Source organism: Crocodylus siamensis, chromosome 11, assembly GCF_052110815.1.
Source record: "Crocodylus siamensis isolate JL-2025a chromosome 11, ASM5211081v1, whole genome shotgun sequence".
NCBI lineage: Eukaryota > Metazoa > Chordata > Crocodylia > Crocodylidae > Crocodylus > Crocodylus siamensis.
Genome location: NC_143405.1, coordinates 10,107,063 through 10,124,118, shown reverse-complemented (window position 1 = coordinate 10,124,118; position 17,056 = coordinate 10,107,063). Strand labels below are relative to the sequence as shown.

General features: G+C 41.2%; 1 protein-coding gene across 5 annotated transcripts in view; it reads left to right on the top strand.

The window, feature by feature from the left end:
- Positions 1 to 17,056, top strand: part of SPTAN1 (spectrin alpha, non-erythrocytic 1) — a 60,609-nt gene that overhangs the window by 13,241 nt on the left and 30,312 nt on the right. For 3 of the 5 annotated variants that reach the window (XM_090021286.1, XM_090021283.1, XM_090021285.1), the window contains 19 exons: positions 863 to 1,009; positions 1,536 to 1,669; positions 2,348 to 2,492; positions 2,583 to 2,737; positions 3,399 to 3,534; positions 4,164 to 4,265; positions 5,215 to 5,352; positions 5,869 to 5,979; positions 6,466 to 6,543; positions 6,714 to 6,869; positions 7,301 to 7,505; positions 7,674 to 7,855; positions 9,177 to 9,420; positions 9,772 to 9,894; positions 10,722 to 10,939; positions 11,681 to 11,773; positions 12,213 to 12,347; positions 13,857 to 14,005; positions 15,293 to 15,352. In XM_090021286.1, the coding sequence (XP_089877412.1) occupies positions 863 to 1,009; positions 1,536 to 1,669; positions 2,348 to 2,492; positions 2,583 to 2,737; positions 3,399 to 3,534; positions 4,164 to 4,265; positions 5,215 to 5,352; positions 5,869 to 5,979; positions 6,466 to 6,543; positions 6,714 to 6,869; positions 7,301 to 7,505; positions 7,674 to 7,855; positions 9,177 to 9,420; positions 9,772 to 9,894; positions 10,722 to 10,939; positions 11,681 to 11,773; positions 12,213 to 12,347; positions 13,857 to 14,005; positions 15,293 to 15,352 (2,711 nt within the window). The remainder of the gene's footprint in view (positions 1 to 862; positions 1,010 to 1,535; positions 1,670 to 2,347; positions 2,493 to 2,582; positions 2,738 to 3,398; positions 3,535 to 4,163; positions 4,266 to 5,214; positions 5,353 to 5,868; positions 5,980 to 6,465; positions 6,544 to 6,713; positions 6,870 to 7,300; positions 7,506 to 7,673; positions 7,856 to 9,176; positions 9,421 to 9,771; positions 9,895 to 10,721; positions 10,940 to 11,680; positions 11,774 to 12,212; positions 12,348 to 13,856; positions 14,006 to 15,292; positions 15,353 to 17,056) is intronic. The other 2 variants (XM_090021284.1, XM_090021287.1) reach the window with 1 other exon arrangement.

The window sequence follows — 17,056 nt, the reverse complement described above, 5'->3', positions numbered from 1 at the left end:
AGCAAAGTTTTGGGTGTATAAGCTAAAATTGAACCAAGATGGGAAGGTATTGTCTACCTGTTGAACAGCACAGGTGTATCTTTTTTGTTGTGGGAAATATCTTTAGATAACCATTGCAGCAACTTGTTCTGCAGGACAGTTTTTCACTTCTAGCTTGAACTTAGAGGAAGCAGAACCACAGACCACAAGGCTAAAAGCTTAAAAGCCACAAGATGATCAGCTTGGTTTACTTAATGATGACTCGCTGTTTGAGTTGCTGTGGGTTGGAACTGTAAATTCTGAGTAACTGCCACTAAATACTATAAAACATTTCATGAAGTTGTTTCTTATTAGAATCTGACACTGTCAATTTGAAATCTAGTTGTTGCCCAAAAATGAATAAAAATGTAATTTCAGTAACTGCACCTACTCCAAGTTATCTTCCTGTTTTGAGTTGTTTGCCGTGGGTTTTTACGTAAATATTTGTTTTTAAAAAACCTTAGGTCAATGTGGGAAGAAACCATGCAAACAACCACAAAAACTGACTGTAGTGCAACTGACTAGACAAAGTATAGTTAAATGAACAAAGCAAGCACATTGGGAAAAGCTCTTGTTAATCTTTTTAGTATACTAACCCTAAATACTGCTTGTAAATATGGTGGGTTGAATAAACAAACAGATGTAGATGTGAAATTAAAGGAATATTTTGTCAACTTAAAGCAATGTCTTTTAAAATTGGGTTCAAAACATCATGATATTTTAGGTTGTTGTTTTCTTTGTCTTTGTAATGACACTTTCATAAAACTAGCTTTTACATGTCTAGCTGTAGTTTCTGTGTGTTGGTTTGCGTTCAAACTGATATTCTGGCTTCCTTGAACACTAGGAGGCAATAGTGACATCAGAGGAACTGGGCCAGGACCTGGAGCATGTTGAGGTTTTACAAAAGAAATTTGAAGAGTTTCAGACAGACCTGGCCGCCCATGAAGAAAGAGTTAACGAAGTGAACCAATTTGCTGGTAAACTAATCCAGGTAAATGTCTTGGCACAGGAAATATTCACACCTTGCTACACCTTTATTTTTGTTCACAGTGACAGAGCTTGAAGATAACAGTATCGGCACCCTGCACATGGGATAGATCTGTGGGCATATTACTTTTTCATCTGGGGGCAAAACTCAGAGTGTCTTGTGCTAGGGAACTTAACCAGTGGTTTGCCAGGAAACATCCAAAGACGAGTTGTTTGTAGGAGATGCTGATGAATCCTTCTGAAGTTTCTTTCTGTGCTGTCATTAAAGGCTGGCATGTCATTTTTCTCCACTGGGACTGTAGCATTCCAAGACATTCCAGGTGCCTGCAGTGTACAAAGAACTTTGAGTTCTTATGCAGCATCTTGTGAAAGCATTGACTACTTGACTGCTGATGTTACAGGGAAAGGATGAAATTAAGAGATTTAAGAGGAAACAATAGGTTGATTTTCATAGGAACACACAGGAGTTGCCATTGACAGAAATCCTCAGTGTGGAAGTGATTCTTCTTTTTTTTACTCTTGCTTCCTAGGAACAACATCCCGAGGAGGAAATAATCAAGGCTAAACAGGATGAAGTAAATGCAAGTTGGCAACGTCTTAAGGGACTAGCCCTTCAAAGGCAGGGGAAACTCTTTGGAGCAGCTGAAGTTCAGCGCTTTAATCGGTATGACCTCAGCTAAACCTGTTCAAAACAGTTCTGTGTTTGGCTGTTGCAGTGTATGCAAACAGCTACTCATTCATTTTGCTGCATTTAAGGTGGTTTGAATGCTTGCCATCCTGTTCTCATTTGCAGCCCTATTCTTTGTTCCCTCTTACAGAACTTAGAACAGCTAGCATGACTTGTAGCAAATGCTCTGATTTTTCCATCATGCCCCTTTTTATTTCCCGTTGTTCTATTTGATGGATAAGCACTGAAGAAATATCTGTTTTGCCCATTGTCAGCGAGTCTGTCAGCATGAAGTCATTCAGTTCTTGATAGATTGTTCTTATTACCCTCATCTCTACTGTTGATAGCACTGTGGATTCTTGAGATGGAGGAAAAGGATCCTGGCAGTCATGGACATTTATCTTATATGGTCAGAAGAGTGTAGACAGTGACCTGCTAGTGACAGAAGTCATGGATCCTGATCTGGCTTTACACCCACTGGAGGCATATATTCCCCAAACATAGAAAAATGGCATATCATTGAGGTATAAAGCATTATTAGATTCTAGCCGGTTTTCCTAGGCTTAACTTATGAAAGCTTCTGTATCATCAGTTTGTTTGCAACAGGTAGAAGGCATTTACTTTCCCTGTAAAAGAGATTAATTGGGATTGATCTCTTGTATCTTCTTTTTGAAGGGATGTGGATGAAACCATAAGCTGGATTAAAGAGAAAGAGCAGCTCATGGCCTCTGATGATTTTGGTAGAGACTTAGCCAGCGTGCAGGCTCTGCTGCGCAAGCATGAGGGTCTGGAGCGAGACCTTGCAGCCCTGGAAGACAAGGTGCCCCAAAGAGATTCTTTAATTATAATGTGTACAGTGTAGCCAGCCTAAAATGAGCTTGTGGTTATTGTTGTTTGTGATTGTATGTAGGTAAAGGCTCTGTGCGCAGAAGCAGACCGGCTGCAGCAATCGCACCCAATAAACGCTTCTCAGATACAAGTGAAACGGGAGGAGCTGATCACAAACTGGGAACAAATCCGTACACTGGCAGCAGAGAGGCATGCTCGCCTGAATGACTCTTACAGGTAGGAATCCTGTAATACTGGGAGGACTCTATCCCAATGCAAATGTAATGCAGGACTTCGGAGAGGAGGAAGAAGGAAGAGGCTATTTACAAAGTTTGCATGATTTAGTATTTTGGAGAACCGTGATTGCATACAAATGTAACTTTGCTTCCAGAGGAATGTTGTTAGTGACTTAGGGGTCAAAAAGAGATTTATACTTTAAAAACAATGCCTGTTTGGTAGCTTCTCGGGCGCTTGGAAATAATCTACAATAGGCAGAGAGAGAAATGAGAGCTATAAGCCTTTGTGCTTCAGGACACAAGTCAAACCCTTTCATCCCTCATTTTACATTGGGCAAAAAAAGTGTCTCTTACTAGAGAAGAGCTTTTCATACACATGAGTACATTTGTCTATTTTGGAGTCCTTGCTTCTTCCTCTCAAGCTTCAGATCTTAGCCATTTTCTGAGGTAAGATCCTTAAACAGATGAAACGTTGAACTGAACTGCTCTGAATTGAGATGCGCCGATATATCGGTCCAATATCAGATCAGCACTGATATAAAGGAAATTGACTGTATCAGAAATGGCTTTTTTTTTTTTCAGCCTGATGCGGACAATAATTTGGCTGATAAATGCCCTGCACATGTTAATGACTCCTGACTTCTGTTACTTGTTGTCCACAGACTTCAGCGCTTTCTTGCTGACTTCCGTGATCTCACTAGCTGGGTGACTGAAATGAAGGCTCTAATTAATGCTGATGAACTTGCAAATGATGTGGCTGGAGCTGAAGCCCTGCTTGACAGGCACCAGGAGCATAAGGTAATAATAGTCACATAACTAAATCTGGTAGTCATCCCTTGGAGGCTTCTTTATTTGTATAGGTTTAACACCAGCCTTTGGAATTGTTTGGTCCTACTGTAGTATTGAAATCCGTGAGCTTTTCAGAATTATAGCTGATTTATTTTTGTGCTTTTGCCTCCACATGCATTATGTTGTATGCTTTTCACTTGATAGTTTCAGGTAGCAAGTTTACTTTTCTTGTCTGTCCTTTTACTTAAGTATGTTCTCATCATATTCATTTAGTTTTCTCTTTCTGTGAAGATTAAAGTTGAGCTCAGTTGAACTTCCTCTGAGTGTTCACTTAATGTTCTAACCTATAAGGATTCTACGAATAGCTGACAAGAAGATAGCTTGTAATCTGACTTGTAGCCTCTATTTGTTAGATACTTTTTCATTTGAATTACATCTGTATTAAGCCAATTCCAGTTTCATAGATAGCATAATATCTAATTAAAGTTAATTGAATGTCAGTTAATACTTTGAACGTGGCTGTCTTTGGCTTTGTTTTCAGTACCAGGTTTGAGGATATGGCTTCAGACTTAATGATATTGTAAAGTCTTTTTTCATTAACATTTTGGAAGCTCATTTTTGTATATTGTTTGCCATAGGGTGAAATTGATGCCCATGAAGACAGTTTTAAGTCTGCTGATGAGTCTGGTCAATCCTTGCTTGTGGCTGGGCACTACGCCTCTGATGAAGTTAAAGAAAAGGTAGGTTAGGCAGCTCTTAATGAAAGAAAGATTGGAAGAATTCTGTATATTTTTTTTTATTCTTTTCAGTGAGAAACACTTTTAATTTAAGACTCTATTCTTGAAAGTATTCATCTCACTAGGATGTACACCACTTCCCCTTAGATTGACACCCTCCATTTGAAATGAAAATTACTTTATCCTCCTTGGGTAAAATACAGGAATCATCTGGTGGCAAAAGCATGTCCAAGTATCCAGATTTTCAGATGTGCTATGAGAGGTAATGAAAGGTACAAGGAACAAAGTACTTCACACCACCATTGGCTGTCACAGATGGTGGGTTTTTTGCAATCTACAGACTAAAAAAGTTAGACAATTGGGCCTCTTAAGTGCCATGGTAGGGGTTAGGGCTTGCAGGATTTCAGAGATCTTCAGACTGAAAAAGTGGCAAAAACAAAAGCAAGACAACTGAAAGGGGGTAGCTTGTTCAAGCTTAGCAAAATGAAGGCTTGGAAGGGAATGGGGAACAGGACATGATTTACCCTCTACAGCCAGCTACTGCAGAGGGAGGGAGGGGGTAAAAGTTGAAGAGCTGATTAAGTTAAAAGACAGTATTGGCATAAGAACTAGTGTCTAGTTCATACACAAGAATAAATTTTTGGCTGAACATTTTTAAAAAGGTTCCTGAACATTTGAGGACAGAGGTTCTGAACCAGCCTTTCTCCTACCTGTATCAGGGCAAAAAAAAATGCACTTAAGATGGAGCAAGGTAAGTTTATAGAAAAGGGTTGTATGAACTGACTGCTGCCATAACTAGGCACTGACTCAATGACTCAGCAACTCCAGCTCTTTTGTACAATCACTGCTTTATAGAGGCCATGCTTGAAGTTGCCATTATTGAGATGAAAATGAGCCACTCTTGTGGGCTGAAGTGACTGTCCTGAACATGTATGTCTTTCTCTCCTATTAGCTGACAATCCTTTCAGATGAAAGAGCTGCCCTCCTAGAGCTGTGGGAACTTCGCAGACAGCAGTATGAACAATGTATGGACCTACAGCTCTTCTACAGAGACACAGAACAAGTTGATAACTGGATGAGCAAACAAGAAGTGAGTCTCAGTTGCACAGCAGGCAGTGCTTGGTGAGAGAACTCACTTGGCATACATTTGGCTCTTCCAGAAAGAGGAAAAGACTGATTTAATTTCTTAATGCCTTTGTTCACATTCATCAGTTTGCTTCGATATGATAAATTGTACCAGCCGAAGCTAGGCATACCTTGGGATGTATGGCGGGGGAGTATATGAGACTCATCATAAAGCTGTTAATGGCTTCGTCTCTGGGCTGCCACATCTCTAGTATTTCAGTCCTGTGCTGCAAGCCTGCCAGTTATGATGAATTGGCCTGGTGTTTCTCTGATACAAGCGGTAACTCACAAGATGTTGTTTCTTTTCACTTCAGCTGAGAGATGTAAATCTCAGCTACAAAAAATAGAAGGAAGAAACCTCACCTCATACTTCCTCACAAAATCACATTATGTTGGGCCCTGTGCTGCATGCTTGAGTTGACATTAGGAGGATTGAGAGTAGTAATACAAGGTAACTAATGTGGCTGTTTCCCTTCTCTAGGCATTCCTCCTAAATGAAGACCTTGGCGATTCTTTGGACAGTGTTGAGGCTCTGCTAAAGAAGCATGAGGACTTTGAGAAATCCCTCAGTGCCCAGGAGGAGAAAATCACAGTAAGATGATTACACTGGATATATTCACTAAGTGAATAAAGAGCCAACCACAAGTGACTTTAGTGGTTGAGTACAGAGGAGTGTTGGGGAACAGCAGAAAAGATGACTTTGTTTGAAGCATAATCCTGAATAGTGAATGGAACAGAATTGCCCCCCTCAAATAGAACCTTATTGTTGAAGGAGACTGGATGTGGTTTCACCTGTGGGTCGGGGCACCAAGTAATCCAGTACTCGTATCCCTTTGCCAGCCTTTTTTTTTAATAATGCTTCAGTTGTTTAAAGCATGCAGTTTCTTCTTATGGGTGCTGTAAGTTCTTCAGTATCTGGACATAACATGATATCCTGAGGAAAATGGTACAGATACAGGAGGATTAAAAAATAACTCATTAGTTTTACTGAGGTATGTCTTTGAGGGTCTGTCTCCAGCATAAACTTACATAAACATTCCCAGTATTCCAAATTAATGAAAATCACTTTTTGTTTTAGGCGCTGGATGAATTTGCTACTAAACTGATTCAGAATAACCATTATGCCATGGATGATGTTGCTACACGCAGAGATGCTGTAAGTTTAAAGTAATGCTTTTTCCATTTTGGCTTGTATGTTGTAGGAAAGAAAATAATAAGTGATATTGTAAAGGCAGGATAGATAATTGGAATTGCAGGAAGCAAGTATCTGGTGGAAGTTCTTCTTGGGCTGAGAATTCACTACCAATCTTTGCCTTTCTTTTTTAGCTGCTGAGTCGACGGAATGCGCTGCATGACAGAGCTATGTGCCGCCGTACCCAACTAGAAGACTCATTCCATTTGCAGCAGTTTTTCCGAGACTCTGATGAACTAAAGAGTTGGGTCAATGAAAAAATGAAAACTGCAACAGATGAGGCTTACAAGGTAAAATAGAAACGTGTATGCTTTAGTGTTCTACAGCACTTATTTCCAGATGCTGTTTGCTTTATTGATGGCAGCCAGAAAAAAAATTATCTTCTCTTCCTTTTTCCCCAAGGAAAAAATTTCAACCCTGAGCAAACAATTTCTTACTTTCTGGATAAAACAGGCTGATGTCTAACTTTGTACTTGTAACTACAAGTCATTTCACATTACATCATCGTTTATTACAGCACCCAACTTACACATTTCTCAGCTGACCAGTGTGTTTTTGATACCTACTAGTGATGAAGGAGAGTCCATCGGTTGGGTGTTATAGTAGATTATGTAATTTCACTCTTATTCCAGTTTTAAGACTCTTTCCGAGTAATAGTTCTAACTGTTTTTTTGTAGAAGTCTAATTTGGACTACATGTTCTTTCCCTTTCTTACCTGTAGGACCCATCAAACCTGCAAGGAAAAGTTCAGAAACATCAAGCTTTTGAGGCAGAGCTTTCTGCAAATCAAAGTCGCATTGATGCTTTGGAGAAAGCTGGCCAGAAGTTGATTGACGTGAAACACTATGCATCAGATGAAGTGGCAGCTCGCATGAATGAAGTCATCAGCTTGTGGAAAAAGCTCCTGGAGGCTACTGAGCTCAAAGGTATGATGGTAGTGAGCCTGTGAGATGAGGATAAAGGGGATGTAGAAGGACTGTTCCTTTTTTTGATACGTTTCCTGGAGATGTCGCCTCAGAACAATAAGTAAGCACCAAGTTTAAGTGAAATAGAAGGTAAGCCATCTTTCTTTCTCCCCTCTTTCTAACCTGTAGGAATAAAGCTGAGAGAAGCCAACCAGCAGCAGCAATTTAACCGCAATGTGGAAGATATTGAACTATGGTTGTATGAGGTGGAGGGACATTTGGCTTCTGATGATTATGGAAAAGATCTTACCAATGTTCAAAACCTTCAGAAGAAACATGCTTTGCTGGAGGCAGATGTCACTGCTCACCAGGTATGGGGAATGCTCGGAGCCTTCCTTTCCACCTTCCCATAAGGATCTGTTCATTTGGTAGTTAGATTTGACACTATTAGATATTGTACTTGAAAATGACACTGTTTACTAATACCTTTTTGGGGTCCAGAATGATTATAAATATGTGGTTGTCAGGAGTAGTATACCTATTAGCTGGGAGAGTTTATACTAAAGTTTGATAAGCAAGACCTTTCCCTGGGAACAAAGGCTTAGTATCCTTTTTTTTTTTTTTTTTAAATGACTAAGTTGAAAGGAATGAAAAGTAAAAGTTGATACCCTTGACTTGCTGCCAACACAGCATTACTCTGGGAAGAGATACTTTCAAGATCCATATACCAGCCTATAAATACACGTTGTACTCTAGCTACTGAATATCTCCTTTAAAATTGATGTGCCGCTCTTATAAGGGGACTATACCTCTCACCGCTCTTTTTCATTAACTTAATACAAACACTAATTGTAAAAATGAAAGACTTTTTTAAAGCTGAAGACACTTTAAAACACCAAAACTCATAGCAAGGAAGTCCAAATTCCAGTAATATATTAGAAGTGGCTTGCTTTTAACTTTATTAAACTTGTTGAATTCCTCTCCCAACTAGATTTGGACATAGTTGGCACATTGAAAAAGTTGTTACTGGAATTCAGAATTTTCCTTGTGTATTGCTTTGAGGGTGTATTTCCAGACTTAAAAAATAGTATGTCTGAAAAACAGATGTACTTAACTTGTGCTCTGAATATCATTTGACTGACACTAGTGTATCATTAATTTAAAAAAAAATCATTGCCTCTTGCAGAAATTGGGGTCTCCTATACACCTACATTAGTCTCATAAGATATATGGAAAGAGAACTGCCCAAAATGCTTCTAGATTTTATGCAAGGCAAACAAAAAGAGGAAGGCTATTCTTATTTTACAGATGGGGAACTGAGGCACAGTTGGTGACTTCCCGAGGTTGCCTAGGAAGTGTGGCAAAAGCCAAGAATTGGACACACACACACACTAATTCTTATCCTAGTGCCTTAGGAAAAAGCATAAAACTGTCCTTCCTCTGTATTAATGAAAAAATTTCACTTAACTATTCTGCTTTCTTTAGTTCTCTCAACTTGGACAGTGGAAAAAAATAGCTAATTAATCTCTGGTCCAATTTTACTTTCATGTTCTCAAGCACTATAGCAATTCAAGTGATGATCTCAAACCTCAGTGTTGCACAACAGACTGGCCTCATACATACCAGGCATATTCAAAGTCTAAAATGTCTTGGAAGACCCTAACCTAATGCTGTTGCTGAATTAAATTTTAGGATCGTATTGATGGCATTACCATCCAAGCTCGCCAGTTCCAGGAGGCTGGACACTTTGATGCTGACAATATCAAGAAGAAACAAGAAGCTTTGGTGGCTCGCTACGAAGCACTGAAGGATCCCATGGTAGCTCGCAAGCAGAAGCTTGCTGACTCTCTTCGTCTGCAGCAACTTTTCCGTGACGTTGAGGATGAAGAAACCTGGATTAGAGAGAAGGAACCTATTGCAGCTTCCACAAACCGAGGTTGGTATCTCCTGAGCTTTTGTGTCCAGTTTGATTGGATAATTCCATTATCCAGTGCTCACCTGTCTCCCTGCAAAACTGTGCAAGACTCATTAAAATGTCTGTTGTAAGATTTTATTCTCAACACTGCTTTGAATTATATATGCTGCAGTCATTGCTGACTTCACCTGCAAAGTGTCTGTGTGTGTGTGTGTCTCTCTCTGTCTCTATTGCGCTGGATCTAGTTTGTAATCAGACCTACTTCCTTATTCAGTCTTGCAAAAATCAGTTGCTCTGTTTCTGGCTGGAAGCTTTTGTTTTGCCTAGTGACTTTCTTACAGATACATTGATATATGCTTCTCCCTCTTTCAGGCAAAGATTTAATTGGTGTTCAGAATCTGCTAAAAAAACACCAAGCCTTGCAGGCAGAAATTGCAGGCCATGAACCTCGTATTAAAGCAGTCACCCAGAAAGGAAATGCAATGGTGGAAGAAGGTGTGTCTAAATACTTTAATCCTTTCTAGTTTAGAAGTTCAAAATTCTTTGCATTCTTCTCTGGCCCTGTACAGTGTAACTGTTACTACCATCTTACATTAGCTTGCATATGTAGAATTGTAGATGCCAGTGGAATTAAACAGTGGAAAGTTTTTGGCTGGCTGCTCTTGCTCACTTAGAAATAATATGTGGGGTCCTGAAGGAACTTGTGTTCTCTAGTTGACAGATTTGTTTCTGCTGCTTTTTTAGTTGCATACCTACTGATGTAAAGTAATTGTCGCATCAAATGGATAAGTGGTATCTTATTTCCTAACATGTGACTCTGTTTGATTTTGTACTGTTTGTTTGTTTTTTAAGGCTTCTACTCTTAGGCACCTTGCTAAATAATAATCAGTAGAAATAATAAATCTGTAGCTCATGCTGCCAGTGCATTTGTGTGTCTCTTACTGAGCAGTTTTGACTTGAGAGCTAAACTTATGTACTTAGCTCCAGAATTCAGAGTGGTTTTCTGAATCATGATCTTTACATAATTTAGGAAATCCAGTTGTAGAAAGAATTGTTCTTTCCCATCATAGCTGTAAACAGACAGGAAATGATTAGGAGTAAGCTGTCTTTTTTTCAGTGGCTGAAATGTTCCTAGCCCACTCTGAGAATATCCTCCAATTAGTGCCAAGGACATCGCCTTCAGCAAACATAATTTGGACTAACCACTGTGTAAACTAAAAAGGTCTATGCAAATCTTAATTCCTCTGGTATTAAAAATGAAAGTAGCCTTTTAGTTTCATATCTATATAGCTAGTTTCAAAACCTACTCTCCTGTTATTTAGGACACTTTGCTGCTGAGGATGTAAAAATCAAATTGAATGAACTGAACCAGAAATGGGAATCACTTAAAGCAAAGGCATCTCAGAGGCGACAAGATTTGGAGGACTCCTTGCAAGCACAGCAGTACTTTGCTGATGCTAATGAAGCTGAGTCATGGATGAGGGAGAAGGAACCTATTGTAGGCAGCACAGACTATGGAAAAGACGAGGACTCCGCTGAGGTACGGTGTTCCTGGCACATACATCAGTTCTGCCCATGGAACTCTGATGGATTCTGATGTACGCTTGATGACAACAGTGAGTTGTTCTGCAGGTCTTAGGCAAGTGAGAAGGAGACTTTCTTATCTCACAAACTAGTAACTGAGCTTAGAATTTAAAGAGTGCTATCTTTTTTGTTCCCTGCCTCCATTAATATTATGTGTTGTGTTTGTTGTAGTCAATATATTGAACCAGCCACACACACGGTTGTCATAGTTACAGGATTTCATGTAGTGTGGCGGAGGTGGAAGGTTTCATTACCTCAGTTGTATATAGTGGGATTCAGAATTTCAGGCATATCCTCCATATGAATCTGGCCTTCAAGTAAGTTACTAATTGAAAGATTGCTATTTAACAGTTATTTCAGTGGTATTAATCTAATGCCTGATGTGGCACCTTCTTAGCTATATAGAAGCAGTAGAAACTAGGTACTTGCCGGTTGTACAGTCTGAACTGATCTCGCTTCTAATGGGCAACTCCCCTAGTTGGTACTAGAAAACATTTGTGGGGCAAGGCAAACAAACTTGCCTATATACTACTTGTTCCATATCTGTCCTACGTGTAAATTAAGGACTTAGGAGAATTGCACCTGTGGAGTGCTAAGAACTTGATTTAATGTAGAGAGAATCCATATAATATTTGATAGCAGTATGGTATCTGTAAGATGGTTCCCCAACATGTGTGTGTTTCTGTTTTGGTTCCAGGCTCTTCTGAAAAAACATGAGGCATTGATGTCGGATCTCACTGCATATGGCAGTAGCATACAGGCTCTGAGGGAGCAGGCTCAGTCTTGCAGGGTAAGAAGAGAATGCTGATCCTAGTAACTGCTGTCAACTGGTACTCACACCAGTTTGTGCTTTACAGACCCATGTTTAAGTTAGCAGTCTGTAGCAGCCTGTGTTCTGCTATTACCTGTAACGGTCTGTCACAGGGGAGATACTTTACAGATTAAAAAAACACATTAGTTTTGCAACATGAAACTGTTCTAGCCCCTGCCCCTATTTCAAAGTTTGAGTCTAGATTGGACCTAAATAAACTTACTGTAGCGCTCAGATTCCATCAGTTGCCAAGCAGAAGACTTTCATCAGTTGCCAACCAACGTCGTTTTATGAATTATAGGTACAATAAAGTTTGAGATATTTGTAGAACAGCTGCATTGGTTACGCTGAATATTCAGCATCTTTTAAGGTGATAACTTTTTTTTTCCTGTTTTTTCCTCCCTCCAATTTATTGTAGCAACAAGTTGCCCCTACTGATGATGAAACTGGCAAAGAGCTGGTCCTGGCACTCTATGATTACCAAGAAAAGAGTCCCCGTGAGGTCACAATGAAAAAGGGAGACATCCTGACACTGCTCAATAGTACTAACAAGGTAAGCCCTTTGTCTCCCAGCAAGCTCAGAATCCTAGTAGTCTTAGTCTTATATAGGCTAATGGGCTTTTTTTTGTTTTTTCTTAAGCAGTGTTGTAGTACTAGAGTTGGATGCTGATGTACTTATGCTTTGCTTCCATTCCTCCTTTCCTTCTGAATTCCCAGTAATTCCATTATTGTTTCTGTTTTCCCTCTGTCCCTAGCATCCTCCTAAGAGTGAAAGACAACACTCACCTTATACCCCATCACCCTTAGTCAGTAATTGAACATAAGAGCTCAGGATTGAGAGAAGAGATCTGCTGTCCACAGTACTTCCGGTCCTTCCTTAACAGGTGGAGGAGAGAATATGTAAAATAGGTTTCTGTGCTGCTGCAAATATTTGGCATTAAGATCAAATGCAGTCGAATATCCAAAGGGTCTGTGCAAAAAAGCTCTCTGCTGCTGTTGACACTTGTTGTGTGCTAATAGTATCTTCTAGGCTGAGGTGGACAAAATATGGTCTGTGGGCTGGATCCAGCCTGCAGAGGGATTTTGCCTGGCTCAGGTGCAAGGAACAACCTGGGGCATGGCATGTGCAGCTGGCTCTGCAGCCCCTGGGTGCACAGTGGGGCTGGGGCAGTGCGGCACCTGGACTCCCATTTCCCAGCTGCCACTGCCAAACACAGCTCTGCTGCCTGGGCACCCACCACCAGGGACAGGAACCTTTGGGCCAGCAGGGCACAGCATCCAGGAATGAGATGAGTGGGTGGGGCCAGAGAGACCCCAAGATCTTGGGGTAGTGATAGTGCAGGGCTGGGGTCTGGGGCAGAGCCACCATCTACTGCCCACACACCCCTGCAACATGTGCAGGTTCTACAGGCAGGGTCATTCAGGGAGCAGAGTGCAGCTCAGCCCTGACTCCAGGCCTTGAATGTAGCTCCCTGCCTGCCTGCATAGCTCCTGGCTGATTTCCATGGAGACTCCAGGATCACAGGACCATGAGCATAGGGCCAGGGCTGGGGCTGAGGCACATCGTGGCTGTGTCCCAGTCCCAAGCTGTTACCACTCTGCAATCCTGGGGTCTTCATGGAGACCAGCTGGGAGGTGCATCTGGACAGCATGGGGCCAGGGCAGAGCCCCAATCCACTCTCTGCATGCCCATGGCTGTGGAACCCATGCGCATCACGGGCATTCAGGCAGTGGATCGTGGCTCTGCCCTGGACCCCACTCCATACTGTTTACCATCCTATGACCCTGGCCCATGATCCTGGCCTTACCTGTCCTGTTCCCAAACACTGCTTCCTGCCTGTGCACGGCCCCATCCCACATAGGGAATTTTGCTGAGTTGTTGCATGAGCCGGGGAGTGCTGACTCAGGCCACGCCAGCTCAGCGAAACTCCCCATGTGGCCCGCAGACCCAAATAATTGCCCACCCCTGTTCTAGGAAGTTACAGAAGTTTTTGGTTGGTTCTGTATCTGTTTCCTTTCAGGATAAACTTGTAACCAAGATTTTGTTTTTCATTTTGTTCAGGACTGGTGGAAGGTGGAAGTTAATGACCGTCAGGGTTTTGTACCCGCTGCTTATGTGAAAAAGCTAGACCCTGCCCAGTCTGCCTCCCGAGAGAATCTCCTGGAAGAGCAGGGCAGCATAGCGTTGCGGCAGGAGCAAATTGACAACCAGTAAGATCTAACCGGCAAGATGTTAAAGCAGTCGTGGCACTGGCCTGCCTGGGTTTGCCTGTGCCCCTCTGTCCTTTTTGTTTTAAAAAAAGTTTAGGTAGATGCCCCTTACTAGCAAGTGGTAGTGAATTAGAGCTCCTAGTGGTGCTCCTTCAGTGAATTCTATTTATTATCCTTTTCATTCTAATTCTAGGGTCGTCTTCTAATTTTCCATTTTTCTAACTGTAGAAATCATGAAATCTAAGCTAAACCTACTATCTGAATATTTTCTGTGTTTTGTGGCTGTTACATCTACTGTCTCCTGAGTATCACTCATTTATAATCTGTAGCTTAACATGTGATTCCATTTAAGATGCATCCTTAAATCTGGTTACCTGAAGTACAGTACCCTCCCTATACAGGTCTGTCCTCAGGCAGTGAACTGCTTAGGGGTCATGGCTATCTGGCTCTAGCTTGCTGTAGTTTTTTTCCCCCTTTTGAGAGATGTGGCTGTCCCCTTTACTGCTGTGTGAGCTAAACCTACCTGTAAGACATTTTAATTTGCTGTGCAAATGAACAAAACTGCCTAATGCTTGGTTATTGCACCTCCTACAGCATGTGGTAGTGTTAGATTACCTTGAGGCAGTGCTGCAGGCAGTAGGTAGGTATGGGCTACAGGCTCATCTTATCAAAGTACTTAGGCTAAAGCTGGAAGCTTTATATTCCCTCCCAGCTGTTCTCACAGTTATGCTTTCACTCTTACAAAACCTGCCACCTACTCAAGTTTTGAGTCACCAAATTATTAAATGACACACTAATTACTGGCCTTGTAAACTGTAAGATAAAAACCTGTTTGTGTGTTTATCCAAACAACGTACACCATATGAGAAGAAGGAAAGGATTTAAGACCCTTCCATATCATTAAAGTGCCAGGAATGGTCTGTTAGGTAACTCTAAAAAAGCTTGTGTACTGCTTCAGAGAGCTGGAAACGAAGATGTGTTCCTTTGGAGCAGGGGAGATGCCTTTTATTTCCAAACTGAATGGCAGGTTCAGGAATTGAGGTGGCCCAATAGTGAGAGTTCAACTGTACTGCTGATGGTTTCCTTACACAATTTGCATTCCTGATCTGATTTTTTTTTTGTGTTTGTTTTCTTTTGAATGATACCTAATTTTTCTTCATTTAAATGTGCACTCTTAACTATCATCTCCCACCACAGATGACCCATGGATGGAGCTGCTGCTTTCATAATTTTTGTTAATCTAACTAATTTTTGCATGCTTTTGCTGTGCTCCCTCTGTCTGTGCAGGACTCTTATAACTAAGGAAGTCGGCAGTGTATCTCTACGTATGAAACAGGTCGAAGAACTGTGAGTAGGACTAGCTGTCTCTAAACCATGCTGTCTCCATGCTGTCACCTGTTCGTTCTCCCTTTGTTTCTTTTCTCCCTTGGGAGAGTTACTCCAGAAGCACTTTGGAAGCATTTTGTGCTATGTGGAATAGTCTTAATTTAGAAAGGCAGTCAGGTATTTGGCTCGTGTTCTTTCAGCCAGCCAGCTGCTTATCTCATTGGCCTTTTGCCTTGCTAAACTGAAGGTGCAGTTACTTTCCACCATAGTGAACTTGCTTACTGAACAAGGCATCAGCTCGTCACCTTTAGACAGTGGATACTTTAATATAGGGCTGCACTGATGGAGATTTTTGGGGGCCGGTACCAATAGCTGACACTTAAGGAGGCATATCAAGCAAATTTTCTTTATACTGTATTGGTGCCAATCTGATATCGGACCGGTGTATCAGTGCACTGCTACTTGAATACAATAGGTTGCATATGAATGCTTTAGAGGTAGATGCAGTTGAAATAATCCTACTACCCATGTGGTGATCAAGCACCAGTGTTGCATAAAAATTACATTACATGGATGCAGTTGTCTTTCACTTTCATAACATTAACTTTAGAAGATTCTGTTAAGAACCTGCTGGAATAAATGTGCATTGCACTGAGCTCTGATAAATTGCTAGAAACAGCAAATTCCATGGGTAAGCACCCTGGCTTGAGAGTGCTCTGTTGCCTTTCTGGAGTTTAGTGTTGAATCCCAAAACAAAAATGTTGAAATCACTTCCCCAAAATTGAAGGAAAGCCAGCTTCTAAGCAAACTGAGTCTCATACAATTTAATGTCTCTGTTATGTTTATGTAGTACCTGAAATTGTACACTGATGTAACCTTTAGTCTGTGTACTGGGTATGAAGCTCAAGTGTTACCTGCTTCTGACAACCCATCCCATTCAGAAGACTAGCAACAGCATTCTTTATGAGTTTCACTTGGGCTGAGCCTCAGCTAGCTCACTTCCATCCAGCTTCCAGTCTTGTATTCAGTGCCAGGATGATGAAATTAAGGCTTTGTGAAGCAAACAGACAGCTGAGTAGCCATGTTATATACACATGCTGTAGCATGAAGCAGCTAGCTAGCTTTCCTTCAGAAATCTTTCCTGGCATTGAGAGGTATGACTAAGTGATATCCTCAAGGTCCTACCATGTTGGAAAGTAATCCTTCATTAGCCACCCAGGGGTCCCCCAGAGAGCAAAATGAAACCACTACAAGGCTCTGCAGTTCTCTTGTGTGGGCCTGCAAGTCTCTCAGTGAAAACTTATGGTATTAACAACAGCTAATGTAATAAATCAGAATGGACCCCTTCCCACTGTACATGGCTTGAAGATGAGTATTACCCATGGATGACCCTGTACTATATGTCCAGGCCTGAAATCAATTGAGAAAATGTGAGTAACCGAGGTGTGAATGGAATTTACCCCATCACCAGATGATTTGAAACAGAACGACAGAGTGACTATTAAGGGTAACTCCTCCAAGAAGGCCTTTAACACAGCTGATTTGAAATGGTTGTCATGTTTCTCTTCCCCAAAAGGCATTCACAGTCTCCTATATAAGTAATGAACACAAATGACAATGCATCAGACAGCCCAGTAGTTTCAGGTGAGGCATGGAAAATTGAAGTATTGGAGGATGATATTTCAGTGTTGTACACAGCTTATTTTGTCCACCTGTTTGATATAG